Genomic DNA, 27,265 nt, shown 5'->3' with positions numbered 1-27,265 from the left:
GAAAGAGAAAAAGAAGAGAGACTTATGAGTTGGAAATTAAACTACACAGCTTTAATGTAACAGTAATGATGAAAAAATATAATAATTAAATATATAGAGATATATACAGAACCAATATCATGCTCCCTGCAAGTAATGCTCACATCACCACTGAGGCTGCAGGTAGGCCCTGGGGAAGTCCCAAACTGAGCTCCTGGAGTCCAGTGGCAGGCAGGAGCTGGATGCAGAAATGCACAGATTCAGGAAAGCATGGATTGGGGTCAAAGGCAGACAAAGAAATGGAGTCCTGTCAGGATGCTGGCCATGAATGAAAAGCTTGACCATAATCATTCCTCAGATTTGTATCAAGTATGACACATATGGGCTAGAATACTTTGGTCAATTTTGGTCTGGTCTGCTTTCCCCACATGTCACAGGTGTGACCCTTTTTCTCCCTTCTGTTTGCAGAGCATAAGTTATTTAGCAGAACTAAGCAGTGCCATTGGTTCTGCTTACGTTCTCTAGCCATAACTATAAACATTGAGTGTTATCAGTCCTAGAACACACTGACTGAAAAACATGATGTTAATTTCAGCAAGTGCAGCTATTTAGAAGAGACTTAACTGAAAAGTGAAATTACAAAGAGAAAATTGATTCTAGCCTGGCTAAAACCAGGACAACCTGAGACTTTGGTCTCCATGAAATTTTTGTCTTAGGGTAGCTGGGGGAAGAGTAAGGAGCTATTGCTACTGCTCCTGAATACTTCTTTTTGCAGAGGCTGTATTTAGAAGAGTAGAATTTGATAAATAGATTAGAAATATGGGACACTTCCTGACTTGAAATTTATATAGTTAGTGATTGTTTATACTCAAGACCTATAGAATTGTGGCATGCCTTAGCAAGACTGTACAAGCTTGAAACTGGTATTTTCATTTTGATAGGAGGTTGGACAAGGCAGCAAGGATTCCTTTGTTTTGCCAGTGAAGCAGAACACTCCCTGAAAGGACTTACTTTTTGCCTTCCTTCTTGAACTGAAATAGGTAGGAATACAGTGCTTTCCTAGAAGGTTTTCCTTCCAATGACCTTTTTTTCTGCATTTTGTATCTTTTGAGCCTACAGATTTGCAGTGGCACATCGTATTGCTCTTCCTTTGGCCCCATGCTTCTATGGGAAGTTGTTAATTACCTTCCAAATAACTTCCGTTTTTTGGCAGTATTTACCACACTTCAGGCACAGTCTTTGTTGTTGCTGCTTTGTGTCAGATGCTGTTCTGAATATGTCAAAAGCTGAGCAGAAAGCTATTTCTAGTTTTGAGTGCAGCCATTAATTTGAACAACTATTGATTTTTAAGCATTGTTGGTAGAGTGCTCTTCCAGAGATGCTTCTAGCCATGCTGTCTGTGGATTTGGCATCCAAGCATCCCAAAAAAAACTACTTGGCCATCATTGCTCAGTGGTTTTGGATGCTTGTGCTAATTGTTTTTATTATTTTGTGTATAATGCCATCATTTCCACATCCACTCCTGGGATCACCTTTCAAATGCTTGACTATTTTTCATAGTACAGGAAGAATATGGGAGTCTGTTCCTGCTTCCCTTTTGTAGGTTGCAACTCCTTTTTGCTTTGATGTTTCAAGAGTAATCAAAGACAGACTACATCATAACATATTTTGGAATGAACTTGTTCCAGTGACATACCTTAATCAAACAGGTTTCCAATGCTGACAGTAAAATGTGGGTGTTTTGCAGAAGTCCACACAGGAGCAAGAAGTGGGCCGCTGAAGAAAATTTGTCATTTGTCAAATGTTTCTCTGCACAGCAAAATGGGGTGGTCAAGGCTGTGTGACAGTGCTCCTTTACTGATGAGGTAACTGGTTAGGATGCCTTTAGAGCAGCAAGGAGAACCCAGAGATAATGTTGAGTGAACAGGTGAACAACTAGCAATGAAATACTGATGGGAAGATTGCCAGAAAGGCCAGCAGCTGGAAATGTCTATCATGGACCTGACACAAAACTGTAATGGGATTACTTCTCTTTAAAAAGAATTTGAACAAAAAGAAGAAAGAATCTGCATTCAGAGCAAGTTCATTTTGATAAAACTTCAGTGAGAAGTAAGCAGTACAGTACACCACTAGAAAACCAGGTGAATATTTACATATTCATTGCATATGTATATAAGGAAACAAGAAGCTGCTCCTGTATGGGCAAACTAATGTCAATCTTTGAAGATGACATTCACAGAGGTAATTAAAAACTAATAAATTCACTGTGTCTGTGGTTGTTGACTCTTGAGGATATTGTTAAATATTGTGGCTTTGTTTTTGCCTGCAGCTAGTACTACTAGTACTACAGCTTCCACCTATGCCACCTATTCCACCACTGCTAAAAAATATCAGTGCCACAATTCCTAAAGATCCATCTTCTCCCAGTAAGGGAATTTCTGTGAATTGAATGTGGAGGTTTTCTTACAATACCATGTGTGCACTGATTTCTTGTCATAGGTGAATGACAAGTGCAGTACCAGGTTGCTGCCTGCAAGCACGTGACAACGTGTTTAGGGGTATTATATTTGGAGCAGTAGATGTTCTAACTACCTGGTCCAGAGAAGGTGCTAGATTTGTTAAGTGATTGAGTTTGTATGGAGAGCATAACTGGGAATTCTGTATCTGGTAGTGGCTATTACCTGTTTGGAGATAGTATTTCAGTGTATCTTTTGTTCTTTAACTTTTCAGTGATGGAGTTTGGTACGTCCACATCATTCTGATTTAGAAGATAATACGGAGTGTACATAGGAATACAGAAGAAGAATATGTAGTGTATCTTAGGCAACATGTATGCTTTCTTCACTGTAAGAGTAGTCAGGCAGTGGAATGGGCTGCTCAGGGAGATGGTGGAGTCATCATCCTCGGAGGCAATCGAAAACCATATAAACGTGGCACTTCAGGACATACTGTAGTGGGCATGGCAAATGTTTTTTGTGGGATGTTGATTGGTTGATTGTTTTCTTTTCCTCCTCCTGGATGCCCAGTTGGACTTGGTGAACTTAGAGGTCTTTTCCAACCACGATGATTCTGTGATTCCATATTAATGCAAATCTGTATAGCTGTCTGCATACGGGACATAACAAACCTGCCAGCTAGCTCTAGGAAGCCTTACTGCAGGATTTGTGAACTTGAAATACAGTTTCTTAACAGAAGAAGATCAATATGCAGCATACTTAGGGACACCCAAAACTATCAGGGAGTGATATTCGTTTGGCTGAGCAGGAAGGGGCTACATGGTGTAACCCTGACATAAATCCTCTAGAGAACTTCAGTTCTTGTCATGCCAGATGATCTTTTCAATATGTCCTGTCATCTTGTTGGAAAAGGTCAGCAAGTGAAAGGAAAGAGAGCTTAACATAGTGTAGTTTGCAATGTGTTGTTACTGGATTTTGGAATTTCTTTTTTTTAAAGAAGCTATTAGGAATTTTCAGAAAGTTTGGATTATGGTATATCTTTACATCATTTGTTTAATCTGTATATTTTAACATTATTATTTTCATCACTGGGCAGAATATACTGCACGTGTGCTACAGGCTTCCTCTTCCTCATCAGCTGAAATTAAAGTCTTTGAAAATAATGTATGTGACAGGTAATCTCTGAATGCTACCTAGTGCAATGCACCTACTCAAAGCAGAACCAACTAGGCTGGCCTCTGCAGGACTGTGTCCAATTGTGTTCTGGGAATCTCCAAGGATGGACATTCATATTAATTGGGTTTTTGGTCTAGTGTTTGGCCACCTAACTATCAAATATTTTATGTTTTCTTTTGCGTTGCAGCTTCAAGTTGTGGCTTCTAACACTCTCACTGCCCAAGTCGGCCTGACTTTGTATCCTCCCTCCTGTTTGGTAGTGGAAGAACATTAAGACCACAAGCACATGTCTCTTCTTAAGGCTGAACAAACCCACTCTTTTGGACTCCCCTCCTATACAATGTGTAGGAGAGATTTTGTCTCTTACCTGTATTACAGCTCTGGATTCACTCCAAAAGATGCAGTGAAAAAATGTATTTCCGGCTGTGTGGCCTGGTAATAAACACTTGTTCCAAGCAACAGCTAATGTGTTGGAAGTTAATGGAGCTTGGCAACTGTAAGAAAAGAGTATATGTTTAGTGCTGAAATCTGTTTTTCGCTGAGATACCACAAACCAGGATCCTTATTCCTTCCATCATGCCCTGCTGTTCTTATCATTGACCTGTTACTCTACAATCAGACTGTGTTGTCTGTCTAAAGACAATAGAGTTGCTATAGTAGAAAACCATACAGTTCTCTTAGATGACTATTGACATTTATGTTAAAGAGGCATTAATCCCCCAAACTAATGAAAATAAACTTGGTGGAAAGAGAAGTTAGCTTGCGGTTTAATGTGCCTACCAAGTTACAAGTTGTGAATGTAATAAAATTGTTCTATTGCATATTTTGAAAAGAATGGTACTTGCTGGCTGTACCAAGGAACGGATTCTTTTATGTGACTTCAAGTTAGTTTAAGCTGGAATGGAATAAATTCCCTTTACTGTGTGAGCTAAACAAATATCTTAAAAGACCTATTGTCTTTCAGAATCATTTGACCTCATCTGGCAAAGTTTCCTGTTTATTTATAAAACACAGGCTACCCTTGCCAGTTTTGTTATGTGATGACTTAACACCAGCATAATGTAATGGAATATTGTGTAAACAGATCAAAAAGCACACACTTCAAAAGTGTGCTTCAGGAAGGTGCTGAATTTGCTAAAAGCAAAGGAGCTGTTTTAGGTAACAACAGCATTGTAATCCAGTTTGAGGTATTTGTTTACAAAATTGATAAATTAAGTGTGAAGTTGTACTTATAATCAGACTAGAAGATTTTACAAAATCAGCTTCTCCACCATTTTAGAGTTGTTTTTTTTCTTGTACTTTTTTCTTTTTCTAAATACTTATAGAACTGCTTGTTCCTTTGCTTGGGAGTTCAGAAAGTTATCAAGGTCGCTTACTTTTTTTTGTCATCTAAGTCAGGTTCTGCACCTGGGTTGGGGCAATCCCAAGCACAGATACAGGCTTCATGGAGAACAGATCAAAAACAGCCCAGATGAGAAGGACTTGGAGGTGTTAGTTGATGAGATGCTCAGCATGAGCCAGCAATGTGTGTTTGCAGCTCAGAAAGCCAACCATATCCTGGGCTGCATCAAAAGAAGTGTGGCCAGAAGGTGATTCTCTTCCTCCACTCTGCTCTTGTGAGACCCCACATGAAATACTGTGTCCAGTTCTGGAGCCCCAACACAAGGAGGATATGGAGCTCCTGAAGTGGATCCAGAGGAGGGCCACAAAGATGATCAAAGGGCTGGAGCAGCTCTGCTATGAAGACAGGTTGAGACAGTTGGGGCTGTTCAGCCTGGAGAAGAGAAGGCTGCAGGAAGACCTTATAGCACCCTTCCATCATCTGAAGGGGGCCTACAGGAAAGCTGGGGAGGGGCTTTTTACAAGGGCTTATAGTAATGGGACAAAAGGTAGTAAAATTGGAAGAGAGGATTTTTAGGTTAGACATTAGGAAGGAATTCTTTAGTGTGAGGGTGGTGAGACACTGGAACAGGTTGCCCAGGGAATTTGTGGAAGCCTGATCCCTAGAAGTGTTCAAGGCTCCGCTGGATGGAGCTCTGAGCAACCTTATCGAATTGGAGGTGTCCCTGCTGATGCAGAGGGATTTGATCTACATGGTCTTTAAGGTCCCTTCTATGTATTAAAATGTATTACATGTTAACACTTTAAACATATGCTAGTGCCTGACTGGAATTTTAACATTACTGTGGATAGTGTCTCTTTAATTTAATCAACTGTCATCTTGTACTTGCAGATTGTGTAAGTGTGTGAATTGGCAGCATAGGCTCATGGGTTTAAAAAGCTGGGGGGAAAAAGAGAAAAAAAGCTCTAATTCAGCAGAGAGTTATAGCATAGAAAAATTCACTTTGTCCTTAGGGAGTTGTGAAACACCTGTCTTGATAGGTGGCAAAGATCCCAGAGACTAAATGACTGGATTAAAAGAGCTTGCATTTTGCATTCATCGAGTTAGCCTCAAATTAACACTAGAATGAATAGTAACAGAAGTTCTGCAAAAAAGGGTTGCTGTTCGAGGCTTATTTGTGAAAGAAGGTCCAGCAGTAGCTGTGAGCCTCCATATAAATCTGACCACTTCTATTAAAAAAAAATATAAGAGTGAATGACATACTTACCTATCACTGTCTTGATAGTGCATCCATAAAGTGTTGGATGTATGAGCAGACCTAGATCCTTGTAATGAAAACAAAGGCACCATCAGGAACACAGAAGAGAGCTAAAAGTCTGTTCCTTCTTTGCATTTGTCCTTCCTACTGTAAGAATAGCAGTTGTGGTGACACTCCTGGGATTTATTTCACTTTAGAAGAGTGTGGGATTTGGATTGTTTTAGTATGGAAAGATGTATTAGCTCTTGATCTCTTAGTGTGTCAAAGGATTAGATGATGTGGTTAAAAGCTATTACATTTTATTATGTTCAAATTACCCTGCTCTTAATTAGAAGTCAATCTTGCAAAGAGCTATTGTAGAAAGTTAATTGCTTCTTACTGTATTTGATATTATTTTAATAACTGAGATAGCAGTGATTGAGCAGTCTGAAAAACTGACCTTCATGTTGTGAAGACAAGTTTAAAAGCTGTGTAACTTTCTAGTGCTTATGAATTCACAGTCCTCTTTCTTCTCAGAAAAGTGCACAAATTTTGGAGGCAATAAATAGAAGTGGTCAATGTCTGACCACAGAAACTCGTTCTGCAAAGCAACTCTTAATAGTGTCCAACTGAATTGTTCACTTCTGTGTTCATCAGGGAAAGTTAGCCAGTAAGGAGTTAAATTTAAAAAATTCTTAGTTATGTCTTTCACAAGAGAGATAAGCCTGTTCTATGTCAATAATAATTTTTTAAAAGGGAAAAACCCCCTATATTTTGTCTTAGTTAGGTAACTGCTCCTGCAAGCCAGCAGTAGCTGACTTGCTGATGGCAATCCTGGCAGGTAAAGAGGGTCCACTGAAGCCTGAAATGCTGCTATGATAGCGCATTCTAATGTGGAATACACATTGCATTTACACAGTCTGCACTTCTTTTAAAGAATTAAAAAAGTTGCAAGCAAAAAATAGTGGAGAATAAAGAGGAAATGTAACATGCCTTTAGACCCACCCATGGCAGATACCTGTTTGAATAAACAAACTACAGTTTTGAATTTCTTGCAGTAAATTTTTTTTTAACTATGAAAATGATGTTTCAGTAAAACAGCAAAGCTTGTGGCTTTGCTGAAGGGCAGTTGAATACATGGTATGATTAGTTTAATTTTTTTAACAGAAGTTGAAAATTGTTTGTCAAAAGTTTGTAGAAATTTGCAGGAGCAAAATATTTTCTGAGTGATGCCACTGTTGTGACTTTCTGAATTCTGATCTTACTCTCTAAAAGAGATGCTAACCTGTGGGGATGCAAAGCATCAGGTGCAGATTAAGAATAGAAGAGGCATCAAGTCTTCATTACTGAATCGTGATCTGATTTTATTGCATTTAGTGTATGTTCAAAAACAAAGCTTCTGAGATGGATCCTCAGACTCCTTCCATTCCTCTCAAATGAGGAATGAAATCTGCATCTCCTCAGTTTAAAGATTATTTATTCTTTTTGTGGTGTAAAACTTGCCTGGTATGTACTTTGCAAGCCAAATTCTGCAGATCTTTGTCAAGGGAACAAACTGAGTAAAGCCATTTAATTATGACATTTTATATTCTATTTGCAAGATCCTTTTACAGGTCTCCTCTCGTCTCACCTCTTTTGTGCTGCTTGCTACTCCTTTCTCCCTTAGTGAAGGGAGGAGTCCCTTCGGCCAAGGCAAGGTGAGAAAAAAAAGTCAAATGCTGCAATGCGGATTTTAATATTTTTTTTGTCCCATTGCTACCATTTTTTCAGTAATTTGACAAAAAATTACTAGAAAGATAACAGACAAGTTGGCTAATAATAATCATAGAATCATAGAATCTTAGGGGCTGGAAGGGACCTCGAGAGATCATCTAGTCCAACCCCCCTGCCAGAGCAGGGTCACCTAGAGTACATCACACAGGAACTCATCCAGGTGGGTTTTGAATGTCTCCAGTGAGGGAGACTCCACAACCTCCCTGGGCAGTCTGTTCCAGTGCTCTGTCACTCTTACAGTAAAAAAATTTTTTCGGATATTCACCTTGAACCTCCTATGTTCCAATTTACACCCATTACCCCTTGTCCTATCACTGGTCATCACTGAGAAAAGCCTAACTCTGTCCCCCTGACACTCACCCCTTACATATTTGTAAACATTGATGAGGTCACCCCTCAGTCTCCTTTTCTCCAAGCTAAAGAGACCCAGCTCCCTCAGCCTTTCCTCATAAGGGAGATGTTCCACTCCCTTAATCATCTTCGTAGCTCTGCGCTGGGCTCTTTCGAGCAGTTCCCTGTCCTTTTTGAACTGAGGGGCCCAGAACTGGACACAATACTCCAGATGTGGCCTCACCAATGCAGAATAGAGGGGGAGGAGAACCTCTCTTGACCTAGTAACCACACCCTTTCTAATGCACCCCAGGATGCCATTGGCCTTCTTGGCCACAAGGGCACATTGCTGGCTCATGGTCATCCTCCTGTCTACCAGGACCCCCAGGTCTCTTTCACCTACACTACTCTCCAGCAGTTCAGCCCCCAACCTACACTGGAACATCGTGTTGTTCTTCCCCAAATGCAAAACTCTGCACTTCCCCTTGTTGAATTTCATCATGTTTCTCCCCGCCCAACTCTCCAACCTATCTAAGTCTCTCTGAATGGCAGCACAGCCTTCTGGTGTATCAGCCACTCCTCCTAGCTTAGTGTCATCAGCAAACTTGCTGAGGGTACATTCTATACCCTTGATGAAGATGTTGAACAACACCGGTCCCAGTACTGACCCCTGTGGGACTCCACTAGTCACACACCTCCAACCAGATTCTGCCCCATTGACTACAACTCTCTGACTCCTTCCTTGTGGGTTCTTTGCTTTATATACCCCTTGCTAATAAAACATCCACAAAAAAACACAGATATATGACATGGGATTTCATTGCAGTTGGGCTGCCAGAGTTGGGATGTATATGTGTCCATCAGAAACTTACATAAAACAAACATTTAAATTATTCCATGATACAGATGTTCAGGTGTATGTATATTGAAGTCTTTTGCACTAGTATAATAAATATACAGTTGTTTTATAGATCACATTTCTATTCAGATGTCATTTTACTTATCATATGTTATCAAGTGGCATTTTAGGCATGAGTGAAGGGTAGTGGGAATTTCTGGAGGGCTGTCTCACCTCAGGCACATGACTTAAAGTAAAAACAAGCATGGAAAGGCACAAGTAATACACAGACAAATTAGCATAATTGTATAATTAATTTAGTATGTAAGAGATTAATGTGCTGCTTCTCAGCTTCTTTCAAATTATTCAAAATTTACTGAAGAATCAATCTCTGTGTTAATTCTTATTGTTTATAGAACAGTGGTATTACATGTACCCATGTATTCTTACAGGTACACAAACTTAGACTCTACAGTTTCACAATAAAATCCTGGCAAAGCTAAAGTTTATCATGTCCTCTGAAAAATCTTTTTAACCTTTCCAGGCATGGTCCCCTACTCTTGTTTCCTGAGTTAAAAAGAGGTGACTTTTTACAGTGCTCCAAACATCCCTTTCACGTGTCATAATTTCATTTTTGGCTGAGGATAAGTCTATGGAAATGTCATGTCCTAGTAGGAGCAGCTACACAGTAGAGCAGAACAGTTAGTTTTGGGGAACTATCATGTGCATTAGATGTCTTTTGTGGTGTGTTTCAAACTAGCTTACCTGGTCGATTGGCCTCAATATCTGTTAATTATGGGAGTGCATTGGCTAGACTTCGAGTTCAGCTTCATCCTAAATAAATACAATTAGGACATCCTGAGATTACTCTGAAATTAAAATTGAAGCATGGTAAACGGGGACTAGCAAAGTTGCTTCAAAAGCATGCTCATGGTCCAAGCTAAAACACTAATGGAAATGCAAACTGGGTGCTCCTGCAGCAAAAAAAAAAACCAAACAGTGTTTGATTTGCTTTCAGAGTGAGCTGTTTTGTGGTCTTAATATAGCAGATATTTTAAATACTGTTCCAATGCTTCAAGGAGATCACATACTAGGGTGTAACTGGCTGATGGTCTCTGATAAGAAAGTCGTTTGAGTTTAGAAACAGTTTGATGGCAATTCACTTTAACTAGTGGGCACTGGTTGGCTAGGTGAAGACTAGCAAAGAATCACCTACAGTCGTTTACAATATGTAACACTAGTTCCTGTACACTGCGTGGTTTGCTATGTGCAAGCTCCCTATCTCTGGCCTAAGAAATACAAAGATAAGGATTTCTTGGTTTATTCCTTTAGGTGTAATGGATGCCTGCTGGAGACAGACAGACAAAGTCCTTGGTGCCTCCAATTTTTTATTTGCATGTTATTACATTAAATGGAAATTGCATCTGCCACTCTGAGAAAGGGGTGGCAAAGGTTAAGCAATTCTTGCCTTCTGTCTTATGGCACAGAAATTGGAGTCCATGATCTGGCATCCTGCCTTACTATCACACTGCACCCCATCTGCTCACACTCCACAACCATGCAGACTGTAACTTTTCTAAGTATATGGTGTTCAGTAAAGATATGTCTGTGACTAACCATGATCAAAGTCAAAGCATTGTTCTGAACATCACCATGAAGTGTATTACAAATAGTTTTTCTGTAATGGGATGGCCTACACAGCACCAGGCTTGCTCGTGTCAGATGAGACTCACCTTTCTCAAAGGGACAACTTTACTCAGGAGCTTTGAGGACTCATTGGCAGAGCTTTAAATTAGATTTGAAGAGGCGGGAGGATATCAGGCTTCCTGGTGACAAGCTATGAGACAACATGCCAGGGCTAGAGAAGTGGGGTGCTCATGGGGGCCCTCAGCCTCTTGCTTTCAGATGTGCTGGACACACTGAAGTACACTTGAATTCTTACAGAAATGAGGCAGGGGCTCCTGAGGTAATAGGAGCCAACAGAGAAGCACCAGAAGTACCTCAAAGGAATTCCAGCCACTCCAGCCAGTAAGTCAGCTTGGATGAACAAGAACGAACTCCAGCACAAAAAAGAAGCCTACACAGGGTAGAAGCAAGGACAGGTAGTCTGGTGATGAATACAGAAAAAGTCCAAGCAGCCACTGAAGCCTAAAGCCCTGATTGAATTCCACTAGGACAAGGACATCAAAGGCAACAAGAAAAGCTTCTATAGATATGCCACTGATTAAAAGGAAGACTAGGGAAAATGTTGGCCCTCTCTGGAAGGAAAGAGGAGACGACGTCACACAGGACATGAAGAAGGCTGAGGTACTCAATGCTTTTTGGCTCAGTCTTCAGTGGCAAATGGTCAAGCCACACTACCCAAGTCACAGAAGAAAAAGGCAGGGACTGGGAGAGTGAAAAATCCCTCAAGATCAGGGGCAGATCAGGTTTGAGACCACTTAAGGAACCTGAATATGCACATGGGACCTGATGAGATCCATCTGCAGGTCCTGAAGGAATTGGTGGTTGAAGTTGCTAAGCCACTATCTTTAATATTTGAGAAGTCATGACAGTCTACTGAAGTTTCCACTGACTGGAAGCATAACCCTCGTTTTCAAAAAGGGAAAAGAACAAGATCCAGGAAACTAAAGACCAGTCTCACTTTTGTGCATAGCAAGATCTTTGAGTAGATTCTCGTAGAAACTATGCTAAGGCACTTGGCAAACAAACATATGATTGATGACATTGACATGGATTCACCTAGGGCAAATCATGCCTGACAAATCTGGAGGCTTTCTGTAGTGGGTTACAGCATTGGTGGTTAAGGGAAGAGCCACTGATGTCATCTACCAGGATTTGTGCAAAGCATTTGATGCTGTCCCACATCACATCATTGTTTCAAAGTGGACTTGACAGGTGGAACACAGTGGGTAAGGAATTGTCTAGCTGGTCGCACTCAAAGAGATACAGTCAATGTCTTGATGTCCAAGTGGAGATCTGTGATGAGCGACGTTCCTCAGGGGCTGGTATTGGGACCAGTGCTGTTCAACTTTTTTGCCAGTGACACGGACAGTGGAATTGAGTGCACCCTCAGCGAGTTTGCTGATGACACCAAGCTGTGTGGTGTGGTCATGATGCTGGAGGGAAGGGAGGCCATCCCGAGGCACCCTGACAGGCTTGATAGGTGCAAACTTGATGAAGTTTAATAAGGCCAAGTGAGCATTTCTGAACATTGCCTTGGGCAATCCCAAGCAAAAATGTAGGCTGGGTAGATAATGGATTGAGAACAGCCCTGAGGAAAGGAACTTGGGGGTGTTGGTTGATGAGAAGCTCAACATAAGCCAGTAATATGTGCTTGCAGCCTAGAAAGCCAACTGTGTCCTGGGCTGCGTCAAAAGAAGTGTGGCCACTTCTTTTGGTTAAGGAGGTGATTCTTGCTCTCTACTCTGCTGCTCTTGTGAGACCACACACAGAGTACTGCATCCAGTTCTGGAGCCCCCAACACAAGAAGGACATTGATTCGCTGGACCAAGTCCAGAGGAGGGCCACAAAGGTGATCAGAGGGCTGGAGCACTTCTACAAAGACAAGCTGAGAGTGGGACTTGTTCAGCCTGGAGAAGAGAAGGCTCCAAGGGGAGCTTTTAGTGTCCTTCCTATAACTGAAGGGGGCCTACAGGAAATCTCTAGAGGGACTTTTTACAACGGAAGTAGTGACAGGACAAGGGGTCATGGATTAAAACAGGAGGAGGGGAGATTTAGGTTAGACACTAGGGAGAAATTCTTTTGTGTGGGGGTGGTAAGACACTGAGACAGGGTGCCCAAGGAAGTACAAGTTGGATGGGGCTTTGAGCAACCTGATATAGCGGAAGGTGTCCCTGCTCATGCCACGGGAGTTGGAGCTAGACAATGTCATTCCTGCCCAAACAGCTCTATGTTTCTATGAAAAGTTCTCACACCATGTAAATAAACAAAAAAAAAATTCGAAGTTAAGCGTTTAATAGACTATACTAGTGTTATTTGATCATTAATTCTTGTTTTGAATTACTAAACCTCAAATTTGATATTTCACATGTTTTAAGTACAAAAATAGGCAGAGGTTACTGTATGAAGTATTGCAAGTCTGGCTTAATAAACCATTGAATGTCATAAGGTTATTTACAAATATTTTGTTGGCCTAAATGTTAGGAGTGCTATCAGTGCAGGTCTAGTGATCTGCTATAGATCCCCTTGTTAAAAACTAAGGACAGTATCACAGATGTTTTGGTTAATGTGGGAATTTAGACTTTGCTTTTTGACTCTATGAAAATATGTTACTTTGTATGAAATATCCTAGGGACAATTAACTTTTACATTTACAAGTCACATTGGTTTTGCATTTGCAACTACTGTCAGTGAGAGTGTCCTTTCCTTCCTTTTAGAAAAGACGACGACGGATTGACCGAAGCATGATTGGGGAGCCAACAAACTTTGTTCATACAGCTCATGTAGGATCAGGAGACCTGTTCAGTGGAATGAATTCGGTAAGTGTGAGCAGATTAAGACTGTTTCATCTTAGAATACAGGAACACTATAAATGCATTTTGTGGCTGAAGCAATGTGTCTTTCAACTATAAGAAAGAACCTCGAGAAAACTGAGATACAACCTGCTAGTGTCTTAATTCTGAGCCCTGGACACTTGCATCCAAGACTGTGAATATAATTTTTAAAATTCCTGTATTTATTGACAACACATAGTAGATGCTGTATAAATTATATAGGCTATGTGTAGAATTTTCACGGTTTAGGCCTAGCCAGTAATTACCAGGCATCCTCTCACTCACCTCTCCCCCACACTGGGGGATGGGAAGGAGAAAATCTAACTAAAAGCTTGTTAATCAGTACAAGGGCAGGGAGGATTCACTTACCAATTATAGTCATGGGCAAAACAGACTCAGCTTAGGGAAAAAATCAATTTAATTTATCACAAATCAAATCAGAGCAGGACAAAAAGAAAACAAAACAAGATCTTAAAAACCTTCCTCCCACCCCTCCTTTCTTCCCAGGCCCAAATTACTTTACTCCTTGTTTCTCTGCTTCCTCTCCACAGCAGTTCAGGGCAACAGGTAGTGTAGTTTATGGTCAGTTTGTCACACATTGTTTTCTGCTGCTCAGATGGCTTTTATGTACCAAAATAAAGGTATATTTTTACTAGAATATTTAAGAGAAAACTTTAAAATGTATATTTAGATTGGCTTAACTTAAATTGACTTAAAGCATTACCTTAAGTGCTTTAAGCTATTTTACATGTAGTTAACACAAAACTCTTAACTTACCTTGATCTATGATGTTTATTTTTATGTGTCCTTGTTGAGGTTTTTCTATATAGATTTCTTCTGTACATATTCGTATTTATGTGAAAGGTGAATCTGTTTTTAAGGTCAATAATACGGAATCTAGAAAAAGATGGTGTGTAGATCACAGAATCATAGAATCTTAGGGGTTGGGAGGGGCGTTGAAAGATCATCTAGTCCAACCCCCCTGCCCGAGCAGGGTCACCTAGAGCACCTCACACAGGAACGTGTCCAGGTGGGTTTTGAATGTCTCCAGTGAAGGAGACTCCACAACCTCTCTGGGAAGCCTGTTCCAGTGCTCTGTCACTCTCACAGTAAAGAAGTTTTTTCTGATATTTACATGGAACCTCCTATGTTCCAGTTTGCACCCATTTTCCCTTGTCCTATCACTAGACATCACTGAACAAAGCCTGGCTCTGTCCTGACACTTGCCCTTAACATATTTGTAAACATGCATGAGGTTGCCCCTCAGTCTGCTCTTCTCCAAGCTGAAGAGACCCAGCTCCCTCAGCCTTTCCTCATCAGGGAGATGTTCCACTCCATCATCTTGACAAGAGAAGAAAGAGTTCTGTCAGAGGCATCAGAATAGAATGCAGAGCTGTAAAGGAAAGAGGCAACTATAATGTAGGCAAGTGAAGTCGTTTGCAGTTTCAACCAGGTTACAGTGCATTGTGATCCAGCATAAACTTTTGTACTACAGTATGAACTGGGGGAGGGCAAAACTAGAAAGTCTTACCTGACAAACAATATACTGCATTTTCCCAGAAACAACCTAGTGAATTAGAAGTGATTTGTACTAAGATATCTGTAAGCAAGTTAAATGGACAAACACAGCTTCAACTTGATAACATTCAGTTAAAACTAATTACCCATTTAATGCAATATATTACTTTAATATTTAAAGCCATTATAAATTGAAATAATAAAGTCATACTAAAATGAGCAAGTTTGGGTTTTGTTGTGTTTTGTTGGTTTGTTTGTTTGTTTGTTGGGGGTTTTGTGGGGTTTTCTGTTTGTTTGTTTGTTTCAGCATGGTGTTTTGCTTGTTGTTCCTTCTGTGAGAACTTTCCTCATTCTCACAGCTGAGCTGCCTAATATGAGTTTTCTGGTGATGCCTGAAGCTTTGCTCTTTCACCTCAAACTATACCCCTGCTTGCCCTCTCCTTTGCCTTGCATAATATCCATTTCATCTCCAGAGAGCAGGTAATAATTATTATCTCTCTACACAGTTTGAATTCTCATGATTGGTTATCTCTTTCTCTCACTTTTCTTAATTTGGGTCATGTGCTGTATCAGTGGCCAGAGTGATATTTTTTTCTGGTCCCAGACAGAAAGAATCTGTATGCAAAAAATAATCCTTTTTCTTGTCTCTCTTGTCTCAGAAGCACAAATCTTCTGCTTTTTCACACTGCTTATTTTCCTGTTTCTTCTGAGGTGACTTAGTGTGGTAATACTCCATCCAGCTTCCTTGTTCATTCTTCACAGTGTAAACTCTGAGATCAAGGTTTTAATTTACATGTTTTTCTGCTGCTTAGTCTCCTTTACAATGTGGACATTATACTCCTTTGTGAACTTCCTTATGCCTTCTCTCTTCTGAACACCTTAGGATGACATCCTGCAATTTAATTAGCTTTTCCTGCATGTATGTGGCTCATAATCCACTATCTGCTCTGTGCCTTTTTTCATCAGCGTTGCTCTTCATTACGTGTCCTTATGATTCTGAGTACAATAGTTTTCTGACTACTGGAATGTCTCGCTTTTTTTTGTTTGCCTTCTCTGTAGAGCAGCTTGTTTCTTTGTCAAAGGTATGTTTAAACAGCAAGACCCCTTTATGCACTGTTCCTTCTCATTCCTTTCTCTTTCTTATTTTACCTTCATATTTCCTGGTGAGAACTCTCACTTTCTTTTGCTTCATAATCCTCTGTTTAGTCCTTGATTTCTTATATTCTGTCCTTTCCTTAGTTTCTTGTTATTTTCCTTCCCAAGGACCCTCTGTACTATTTCCTAATTCTAGAAGGAAAGGTGAAAAAGAAAATAGGAAATTAATGATATAGATAAGCAGCACAGCAGATTGTATGATCTGTAATTGGTGCAATCCTTTCCCTTCCAAAATCCTAATCTATTTAAATTAGGCATAAGAGAGAAGATCTTTGCTATTATGTATCATTAAAGGAAGGCAATAGTATCTTTGGGAAAGAAAAAATAATTATATTTTGTGATGTTCATTCCTGTAGCTCAAACTCCCTCAAAAGGAGGATGCTTCAGAAAAAATGCCACATTATAAGTTAGACCTATATTAATGCCACATTAATAGTTAGACCTGCTTTTTGCTCAAATTTTTAATAATTTTGTCTCCTATATTTTTTCCTATACAAAATGAAACCTTGCCAGGGAAGGGGATCCTGAATTCATCCCACTGACACCACTTTAAGGCCAGTGCATGCACATGTGTGACTGAGAGCAGCCAGAGGCCATGTGGGGACAGCTCAGCACTATGAAGAAACACTGCTTTTTTTTTTTTTATCTTTTCAAGGAAAATCTCCTTGGTAGCCCATGGTTGTATCCCAGGGCAGGGAGACAGACCAATCCAGTGCCAGCTGAAATACCTAAATAATTATTGGACAAATAAACAATATGCATTGCATACTATTTACCAGTTCTCTCTCAGTTCTAGGGAAGATTGGGATTATAATCCAGTTAAAATAACATAGAGAAAAAATTCTGAAGTGCCTTAAGTGGAGCCAAATTATAGCCCAAGCTCTACATAACCCAAGAGAATTGTGAGTACTAAAAATCTGAACCTGGATTTAAGTGGTGATATCAGTGGAAGACACCTCTTTGTTACTATATAGATAATTACTGTATCTCCGCTTGGATCTCCCAGACTACTCAGAATTCTGTCCTTCTACTGGTTCTGAAATGTTTGACTTGGCTCTGGGCCTGAAGAAGGATGACAGGCAAGCAAGAGAACACCTAAAATCCAGGAGAATGTAATCCCAGTCAGTACAACAGCTCTGATGGGGCCCCAGCTTAAATTCCTCTGTGCAAATGCACATGGCATGGTGGACAAATGAGAAGTTTCAGATGTTCACACCTGCAGGAGCATGATGTTACTGACATCATGGAGATGTGGTGGGATGACTCCTGTGACTGGAGCATGGGCATGGATGGGTAAAAGCTCTTCAGGAAGGACAGGCAGGGAGAAGAGGAGGAGGTGTTGCCCTCTGCATCAGTGACCAGCTGGAGTCCATGGAGCTCTGCCTGTGGACGGATGAGGAGCTGACTGAGTGTATCAGGCCATCTATAGGCAGATAGAAGCAGCTTCGCATTCGCAGGCCTGGTTCTCATGAGGAATTTCAACCACCCCGACATCTGCTGGAAGGACAACACAGCAAGTCACTGGCAACCCAGGAGGCTCCTTGAGTGTATTGATGACATTTTCCTTCTTTATGTGGTTGAGGAACCAATGAGAAAAGGTGCTATGCTTGTTTCCACCAAGGATGGGCACGTGGACAATGTGAAGCTTAAGGGCAGCCTTGGCTACAGTGACCATGAAATGGTGGAATTCAGGATGGTATGAAGCAAGCTCACTACCTTGGCCTTCAGTAGAGCAGACTTTGGCATCTTCAGGGATCTGCTTGGTAGGGCGCCATGGGATAAAGCCCTGGAGGGGAGAGATGCCCAAAAAAAGGTGGTCAACATGCAAGGATCACTACCAAGCCCAGGAGCAATGTGTCCTGACATAGAGGAAGGCAGACAAGAATTCCATCAGGCCTGCATGGATGAACAAGGAACTCCTGGACACATTCAGGTGTAAAAAGAAAGTCTACAGAGGGTAAAGCAAAGACAGGTATCCTGGCAGAAATACAGAGTAATGATCCAAGCATCCAGGGATCAGGTTAGGAAAACTAAAGTTGTGATAGAATTCCATCTGGCTAGGGACATGAAGGGGAACAATTAGTACATCAGTGATAAAAGAAGGACAAGGGAAAATGTGAGCCCTCTCCAGGAGACCGGGATATGGAGAAGGCTGAGGTGCTCAATGACTTTTTTGCCTCACTCTTCACTGTCAAGGGCTCTGGCCACACCACCCAAGTTGCAGAGGGAACAGGATATCTGCCCACGGTAGGAGAGCAAGTCTGAGATCATCTAAAGAACCTGAAGGTGCACAAGTCAAGAGGGCCTAATGATATCCATCCACAGCTCCCAAGAGAACTGGTGGATGAAGTTGCAAAGCTGCTTTCCATCATATTTGAAAAGTTGTGGCAGTCTGCTGAAGTTGACACTGACTGGAGATGGGGAAACATAACCTCCATTTTCAAAAACGGATAAAAAGAAGACCCAGGGAACTACCTCTATGCCCATCAAGACTTTTGAGCAGGTCCTCCTAGAAACTATGCTGAGGTAATTAATGACAGCCAACATGGCTTCACCCATGGCAAATCATGCCTGACATATTTGGTGGCTATTTACAGTGGGGTCATAGCATTGGTGGACAAGGGAAAAGCAACTGACATCATGTAGCTGGACTTGTGCAAAGTGTTTAATGCTTTCCTGCACAGTGTTCTTGTCTCTAAATTGAAAAGATATGGGTGGAATGGATGGACCTCTCAATGGATAAAGAATTGGCTGGATGGTTGCAGTCAAAGAGTGATGTTTGATGGCTCCATGTCCAAATGGAGATGATTGATTACTGACATTCCCTGTCAGTATTGTGACTCAGTGATTAACATCTTTGTCAGTGACATAGACAGTGAGTGCACCCTTAGCAAGTTTGCTGATGACACCAAGCTGCATGGTGTGGCTGGCATTGAGAGGGACCTGACAGGCTACAGATGTGAGCCTGTGCATGTTTAATAAGGTTCAGTAACGCCAAGTGCAAATTCCAAGTGTAAGTTCCAAATGCAAGAACACCCCTGAGGAAAAGGACTTGGGGGTGTTGGTTGATGAGAAGCTCAACATGAGCCAACAATGTGTGCTTGCGACCCAGAAAGCCAACCATGTCATGGGCTGCATCAAAAGAAGCGTGGCCAGCAGGTCAAGGGAGGTGATTCTCCCCATCTTTGCTGCTCTGTGAGACCCCACGTGGAGTTCTGTGTCCAGTTCTGGAGTCCCTAACACAAGAAGGAATGAGTCCAACACACTGCTGGAGCGAGTCCAGAGGAGGGCCACAAAGGTGATCAGAGGGCTGGAGCACTAATGCAATGAAGTCAAGCTAAGCGTGGGGCTTGTTCAGCCTGGAGAAGAAAAGGCTCCAGGGGGACCTTTTAGTGGCCTCCTAGTAACTGAAGGGGCTACAGGAAATCCGTAGAAGGCAGTAGTGAAAGGACAAAGGGTAACAGATTAAAACTGGAGGAAGGGTGATTTATGTTAGACACTAGGGAGAAATTCTGTTGTGTGAGTGTGGTGAGACATTGGGACACCTTGTGCAGGGAAGTTGTGGATGCCCCATCCCTAGAAGTGTTCAAGGCCAGGTTGGATGGGGCTCTGAGCAACCTGATTTAGTGGAAGGTGTCCCTAGTTCATAGTAGGGAGATTGGAAGTAGATGATTACTTCCAACTCAAATCATTCTATAGTTCTACAAAAGTGGCCACTGAACTGTTAATGCAGTAAGTTTAATTTGCTGCAAGTAGTTAGTCTATAAGATGACATGGCCTGGAAATATTTTTCTAGCTCTTTTTCACCAGACAGTTCATTCACATGAAATGGATGCCATCTTCAAGTCATTCTTTTGAATACATTTACATTTAGATTAATTTCTGAGGAAAAGAAAGATTAAATTCAAACTCCTTTTGTTCTGATGAACAACAGAAGATGCTTGGTGAAGGAGATTACCAGCATGGTTGTATGTGCAAGTTTTTAAGCATCACTTCATGAATGTGGTTGCATTTCTCGACACTTACTTAGAGTTTGTAAGTCTATGATGTCAAGACCCACTAGAGTATTGGCTCTGAACACTTTTCCCTGAAGAAAAATGTCAATAGGACATTTTGTTGCTGCAAATGCAGCACTTATTTAAGCAAAGCACTAAAGTGATGGTTTTACATTGTGCTGTTTAACTACACAAAAAAAAAATTATCTTCTGCCACAGCACTGCAGTATGTCATACAATTGAAGACAAAGGTCCTAAAGCAGGTTCTTTTTTTCCCACTGGTTTGAGAAACAGTGTTTAAGAAACAATTGTGCTGATTCATTTTGTGTGCGCGCATGCATTTTGCTTTGCTGTGGAAAAGAATACAGCCTTTTGTCTTTGCCTATTATATTTTTTTAAGTAATGGTGTCAACTTGATAACTTTATCACACTTGGGAAGTACAGTTTCCATATAGCAAGATAAATTATAGGAGTTGGTTATCACTAAGAGGTTTTATGGGTTGGCTTTTTTTTTTCTTTTTTTTTTTAGTAATAAAGTGGCTTAGGGAAGGCCTGAGAAAAAACTGCCTGAGAACAAGTTCTTCCATCTCTCCTGCTGCACTGCCTGCAGAAGTGAAAATTCCCATAAGCCTGCACTGCACATATTCTCATGAAAAAATAGTAAATGTAGCTTTTATGTAAAGGAGCACTTGGAAAATAGACCTGAACAAGAAATAAAATTGGAAGTAAGATGCCATAAGTCGCTAATTGCCTTCCTTGCTTTCTTTAACCCCACTTTCCCTTCTGTCTCCAGGTCAGCTCAATTCAGAACCAAATGCAGTCCAAGGGGGGATATGGAGGTGGCATGTCTGCAAATGTTCAGATGCAGCTTGTAGATACAAAAGCAGGATAACCCTGGGGAAACCTTTCCAGTAAGTACTCACTTAGCTTTTCAGACACTGTTAAGAGTAGTAGGAAGAAAAAGCATTCTACTTCATAATTAGCTCCCTATAAATAGCTGTGCCTTTATGATGCCCAATTTAAAAGTGCATTTCTAAGTAAAAAATTCAATAATGTAGGCATGTTAATTTTTTTATACAATGAACAGAGATTGTTCTTGCAGACTGTATCATTCATCTGTAAGCCTGCTTTATACCTAAGATGATATTGTAGGCAAATCTTTGCAAGTCAAGTTAGTTGTATAACAAATTTCAGAAGAATTTTGTTACGTGATTAGGGTACCATTTTTATGACAGTTTCACCTATGTAAGCATAATATACATGTTAAATGAGGGAACAGCAATGTTACAATAGGAAAATGGTCACTCAGAATGTTCAAAATTCAATTTAATGTGTGTTTTCTGTTTTCCAGGTTTATTTGAGTTCCTGTATCTTCTTTCCTGTGTCCCCTCTTTGCCTTGGTGACTGCTTTTTGTGCTCATGGCAAGAGAAGTGATGGCTCATTGTTTGCTCTCTGTGATTACTGCAGTTAAAAGTTCCTGTTCTGCTCTGATGATGCCATTTCTCAGATTGGTCTGACTGTGCCTTTCAGTGGCATACACATGTTGGCCTCTACTGATATCATGGATATAGAGCTGTTTAGAATTGGGTTTAGCTTTTTTTTTTTTGTTTTAAAGCAAATGAAAGCACCAACCCTTGAATCCCTCACCCCTCACAAATACTAATGCACAACACTCCATTGCTTTTTAGTCTTTAAATCTTTTCTCCACTCAATTAATTTAGAAATTAATGAGTTTCCATTAATATCTTAAATCGTCTGTTCTTCATATCGACTTTTGAAAGGTCTGGGACCTGCAAGCACAGTGATTTTATACAAAATCAGCTGAGTTGACTTCATATAGTGGCCCACTTGGTGCTAGAAGGTAAAAAATAATGCATATTGCAGACTGCTGACAATTTTTTCTGTAGCACCAGTTCCTGCTTGTTTCTGAAAAAGGACTTGTAACTTAGCTACTTCAGAGTTATGTCTTTATTTTAGTTTTTATTAAACTGGTCTTGAAATAATAGAGAGCTTGCATTCATGAGGCATTTGTTGTAAATGTTCAGTATATTTATTTTGAAAGAGATGACCTTGAGGCTGTAAACCAGTGTAGTACCATATCTAAGTGTTGTGGAAGTTCTTTAGGCTATTTAAAAAAGAAAAGCATCATGTTTGGCTGCTTCTTTTTCTTTCTACAGTTTTTCTTAATTTGGAGCTGTATGGTCATTTCCAGTAGCAGCATGTCAGACTGCCTGCAATATTAGCTGAAAAGTTTAGTAGACTTCTCTGAGTAATTGGAGTTTCTGTGTACTAAATATTATGGGGATATGGTAGTTCCTAGGAGCAACATAATAATCTGGCAGAGCAGATGCTAATGAAAACAACATACAGGGTAACTTTTTAGTAAGTCAGTAAAATGTCTTTTGCTCAGGTTCCAAAGCATGTTTATTTTATACATTGTGAAATTGTATTGTGATATTGTCTTGTTTTCATTTTATCTATAAATGGTCCCTTTTCCTCCTCCTTGCTGATGGTTAGAGGGAAGTCAATGATTTGAGTCCTGGTTGAGTTAAATTTTTATGTGTTAAAAAAAACATTCTAACAAATAAAGCATAACTGAGCCTAGTCTGATCCATTTTTATATGTTAAAACTCACATGTTCATAAATATAGATTATTGTCATAGATTATTTTTTATTCTTTTTCCATCCTTTCCCTGATTTCTTATTGCAACAGCTGTCAGGATGATTTAACAAGTATGAACCTACCTAATATTCTCTCTCAGTTTGCTAAAAACAAACAAAATACAGAGCTGAGGAGGTAGTTTGCCTTCCCTAAGATAGGTGTCAGTTACCTGGTTGAATAGTTCCAATTGGGTTGGATGGTCTTCACTGATAAAGGTAGTGATTTGTTAGAACAGAAGGTCAAGGTATCCAAATGTCTAGGTGCATGAACTCATGGCAGTGCAGTGATATTTATTTTAGGGGTCAGCATTTCCAGTGCCACTTTATAAATGAGTCCTAAATATACTACAGTTACATAATTATTAAAACTTTGTCTTTGATAATAGCTGCTTAAATTTGCTTGCCAAACCTATCTTGCACTTGTCAAAAAGTTTTTCATTTCAATAGCCAGAAAAAAGAATGACATATTTTTATAACAGACATACTTTTTTTTGTACATTCTGTTCATTCTTCAATAAAGCCAGTTCAGTGTTGACTTGTAGATACTAAAATGAAAAGTATTGTCTTTGATTTAATAAATGTTTTCTTTCAGTTGATGGCCTACCTTTTTTCTTTTTTGTAAGTTACGTTTGCATTAGAAAAGCACTTCCAGCCTGTGGACACATTTGTGCTGAAAATTCTCTGAAGAGCAACCTATCAGTGTCAATAAGTAATTTGCATGTTTGGTTTTATTTTCATCCCACTTGGCCCTTTTGTTCCCAGTGGGTTAAACCTTAATTTTACTGGCAATTTTGTTGCATCGATTTAGAGTGCATACCAGGGACTTCTGCGAGGATCTTCAAGGGAAAATTGCTTTTAAAAATACATGGCAAACCTTAATATACAGGATTTCTTTCCTTTTGAGTGCAACTGGTGTGTGTGTTACTTTCCTGGTTGTGATGCAGATTCCTGCGGTGAGTAGTAGAAGACTTAATTGTACAACTCATCCCCATAATTTGCACATCTGCATTAAATATACTTGCAAGGCACAATATTGTCTACTCTGTATTTTACTCAATTAATTTTTTTATGTTTGCCATTCTCCAAGTTAAGTTTGTAAGAACTCATTCACAACTTTAAATTTCATGCTAAATTCTTTTGAAGACTGGTAATGAATTTTAAAGCTCATGGCAAGTTATTGAAATTGACAGTTGTGGAAAAAAGATAGTTCTAAAGGGAAGGAAAGATCAAGATAAAACCATGAGATACCAAACAACTAGAGGGTTATTTTCTTTCATTGGTGAGGGTATAGAAGCTTAGTACTGTCTACAAAGGTGTGTCTTGAAAAGCAGATGTTTAAATAACATATTGAAGAGGGAGTCAACCTATTTACACTTAGTCTTTAGTCTGTTTAGCTGTCTAAAGAAGCTGTATGAGTCAATCCCTTTTGTACCTTTTTTAATTTTTAAGCAAGAAAGTGCTGCATTAGAAACCAAGTCTCTGAACATTGTCTTGGTCCCAAGTAGCATTGTACTCTGATACCCAAGAAAACCCCACCCTACAGATGCAGAAAGTTAGTTACATAGTCTTTTTGTCTGTATGCATGTGAACAGGGCCCCTTCCCAGAGAATAGAAAGTGATTTTTGAGCTTCATAAAGGTTCTGCAGTACTTCAGTACTTCATTGTATTTCCTGATCTCCATCTTCCATGAAGATCCCTGTGCATGCCACTCAAAAGATCTCTCTTTATATGCATTAAAAGAAGATAAATACTGTCTTTCCTTCTGAAACTAGTAGGGATCAGTATAGAGTTTACCAAATAAAGTTATTTGGGTTTTATAAATTTGTGAAAACAGTTTAATGGAAGAGACCTGGGTAGTACACATTGCCACAGATCAAAAGCTTTTGGTGAGGATTTCAAACTTACTGGGATCTTACAGTTTCAAAATAATGCATTTACAGAATCACAGAATCACATTTTAATTTTAACAGTAAAATTCCCATTCTTTATTCCATATCCCTTTTTCTATGATCATAGTTACTCATGGAAGACTATGCACAATTATGGATATTATTATTATTGCTATTATTAAATTCACTATTTACTTTTAACATTTTCTTATTCCTTAAAAGCAGTTTTAACATGATAGATTGATGAAATCTGGACTAAATTGCGGATTTAGAGTTTTTATGCAATTCCATAAGCACAAATAGTTTTTATCAGGACACAAAACACTTTCAGGGTAAAAACATTACAGGCTCAGCATTTGGAATGTGGTTTTGAGGCTTCTTTTTTATTAAGTCTATAAAAACATGATGGTTGCAACCTTAGGCTACAAGTTCACTGTAAAACTATTCTACTAATGGTAAGAAGATTTAAAAATTTTAAGCAGGAAGTACTACCTTGTTTCTGAAAAAGTTCACCTGCCTGAGATGAATAGCACATGCAACATGAGGTACTGGGAAACAAATTGATACCCAGTGAGGGAATTGCCAAGCAGTGAGTAAGATTCCCCAGAATGAGATGTAATGAAAATACAACTATTTCCTGCTGGCAAAAGCTGTGTATCAAAGTAGCAGTAGGTAAATTGTAGATGGTTCTTTCAATGTTTGCTGTTAGGAGATGAGGAGTGATCTGTGCGTAGACACAATAAGCCAACATAACTAGAAGTTCTCATGGACTTGAGCAAATTACACTGTTAAGGTGCAAGTCATATATATAGATGGAATCATCAATGGATATGTATAGCTCTGATTAGATTCCTTGAAAATCAACAGGCACATGACCAGACAAAACACAGAATAACATCCTTCTCTGTTGATAGATGTCCTACGTTATACAATATTGGCAGATATGAGAGCATTATTTTATATATGAGCTTATATTAAAAGTTTATGTAATGGAGATAACTGCATGTACTCTTCAGGATTTCAGAAGAAGCAAGCCCATTTGTTTTCACTCTATTCGTGGCATGAAGCAAAGTGCTCATATATGGGCACCTTGTTACTTATTATTAAATCTGCTATATATGATTTTTAAATGTGCACTGTTTTATAAATAAATTTAAATATATTTAATTGTCTTTAGCATCCTGAATATTAATTATGCAGTCCTGACTGTAGATCCATATGCAGTAACTGTGACATGAAAGCTTATTAAAAAATGTCTTGGCTCTGCCAATGATTAGTAGAAGTATTTCAAAGGCCTCTTGCTAAGTCTCATCTACTTACCCTCACACTTTGTGCTAGCACTGCCACTGATTTGGCTGCTTAGCTGACTGTATTGGGTAACTAAAGTAAAGTAAAGATTGGAGTGTTTGCCAAATTGGTTCGTTTCTACCTGGATCAGTTTCTTAGGGTGATCATGGGAGAGAGTGGCATGGGATCAGAAAGAATCTGTTACGGGGAGCATAGTTTAACCTGGCTGTGGAAAAGCATCAAGCTTTCTGAAGTACAAACAAACAAACAAACAAACAAGAACATTCAGCCTAGTGACAAAACTTAGCCACAGCTGGAGCTGTGAATACATCTACTAAAAAGCCACTTCCACTTTTTGGGAGCTTCTCCACTTCTCCAGAGAAGGAGAATCTACAACCCCTCTGGGCAGCTATTCCAGTGCTCTGTTACTCTCACATAAATAAGTTTTTCATTATGTTTAACTTGACCCTCCTATGCTCCAGTTTGTGCCCATTGCCCCTTGTCCTATTATTAGACACTGGAGAAGATAGACTGATACCACCCTACTGACACCCACTCTTTAGATATTTCTAAGCACTTATAAGATCCCCCCTCAGTCTTCCTCTCCAGGCTACACAGACCCAGGTCTCTCAGTCTTTCCTCATATGGTAGATGCTGCAGACCCTTAATCACCTTAGTGGCCCTGTGCTGGACTTTCCCAGCAGTTCCCTTTCCTTGATAAACTGAAGAGCCCAGAACTGGACACAATACTTCACATGTGGCCTCACTAGGGCAGAGTAGACAGGCAGGATAATCTCCTTCGATCTGCTTGCCATACCCATCTTGATGCACCCCAGGATGCCATTGACCTTCTTGGTTACAAGGACACTTTGCTGGTTCATGGTCATCCTGTTGTCCACCAGGACTCCAAGGTCTTTTTCCACAGAGCTACTTTCCAGCAGGTCAGCCCCTAAGCTGTACTGATACATGGGGCCATTCCTCCTCAGGTACAGGACCCAACACTTGCCCATGTTCAATGTCATAAGTTTTCTCCCTGCCCAACTCTCTAGCCTGTCCAGGTCATGCTGGATGGCAGCACAGCCTTATTCTGTGTCAGACACCCCTCCCAGT

General features: G+C 40.0%; 1 protein-coding gene across 1 annotated transcript in view; it reads left to right on the top strand.

Annotated features, from left to right (window-relative positions):
• CDC42SE2 (CDC42 small effector 2) overlaps window positions 1-21,882 on the top strand; it is a 33,330-nt gene extending 11,448 nt beyond the window's left edge. Inside the window, exons 2-4 of the mRNA XM_009995267.1 lie at window positions 13,532-13,633; window positions 21,110-21,227; window positions 21,668-21,882. Coding sequence (XP_009993569.1) covers window positions 13,532-13,633; window positions 21,110-21,208 — 201 coding nt within the window. The 3' untranslated portion in view covers window positions 21,209-21,227; window positions 21,668-21,882. The remainder of the gene's footprint in view (window positions 1-13,531; window positions 13,634-21,109; window positions 21,228-21,667) is intronic.
• The last annotated feature ends 5,383 nt before the right edge of the window (window positions 21,883-27,265 follow it).

The sequence above is a fragment of the Chaetura pelagica genome, unplaced genomic scaffold (assembly GCF_000747805.2).
Source record: "Chaetura pelagica isolate M959 unplaced genomic scaffold, ChaPel_1.0 scaffold204, whole genome shotgun sequence".
Taxonomy (NCBI): Eukaryota; Metazoa; Chordata; class Aves; order Apodiformes; family Apodidae; genus Chaetura; species Chaetura pelagica.
The sequence above is the reverse complement of the archived record's forward strand: the minus strand, read 5'-3'. Positions and strand labels throughout refer to the sequence as shown.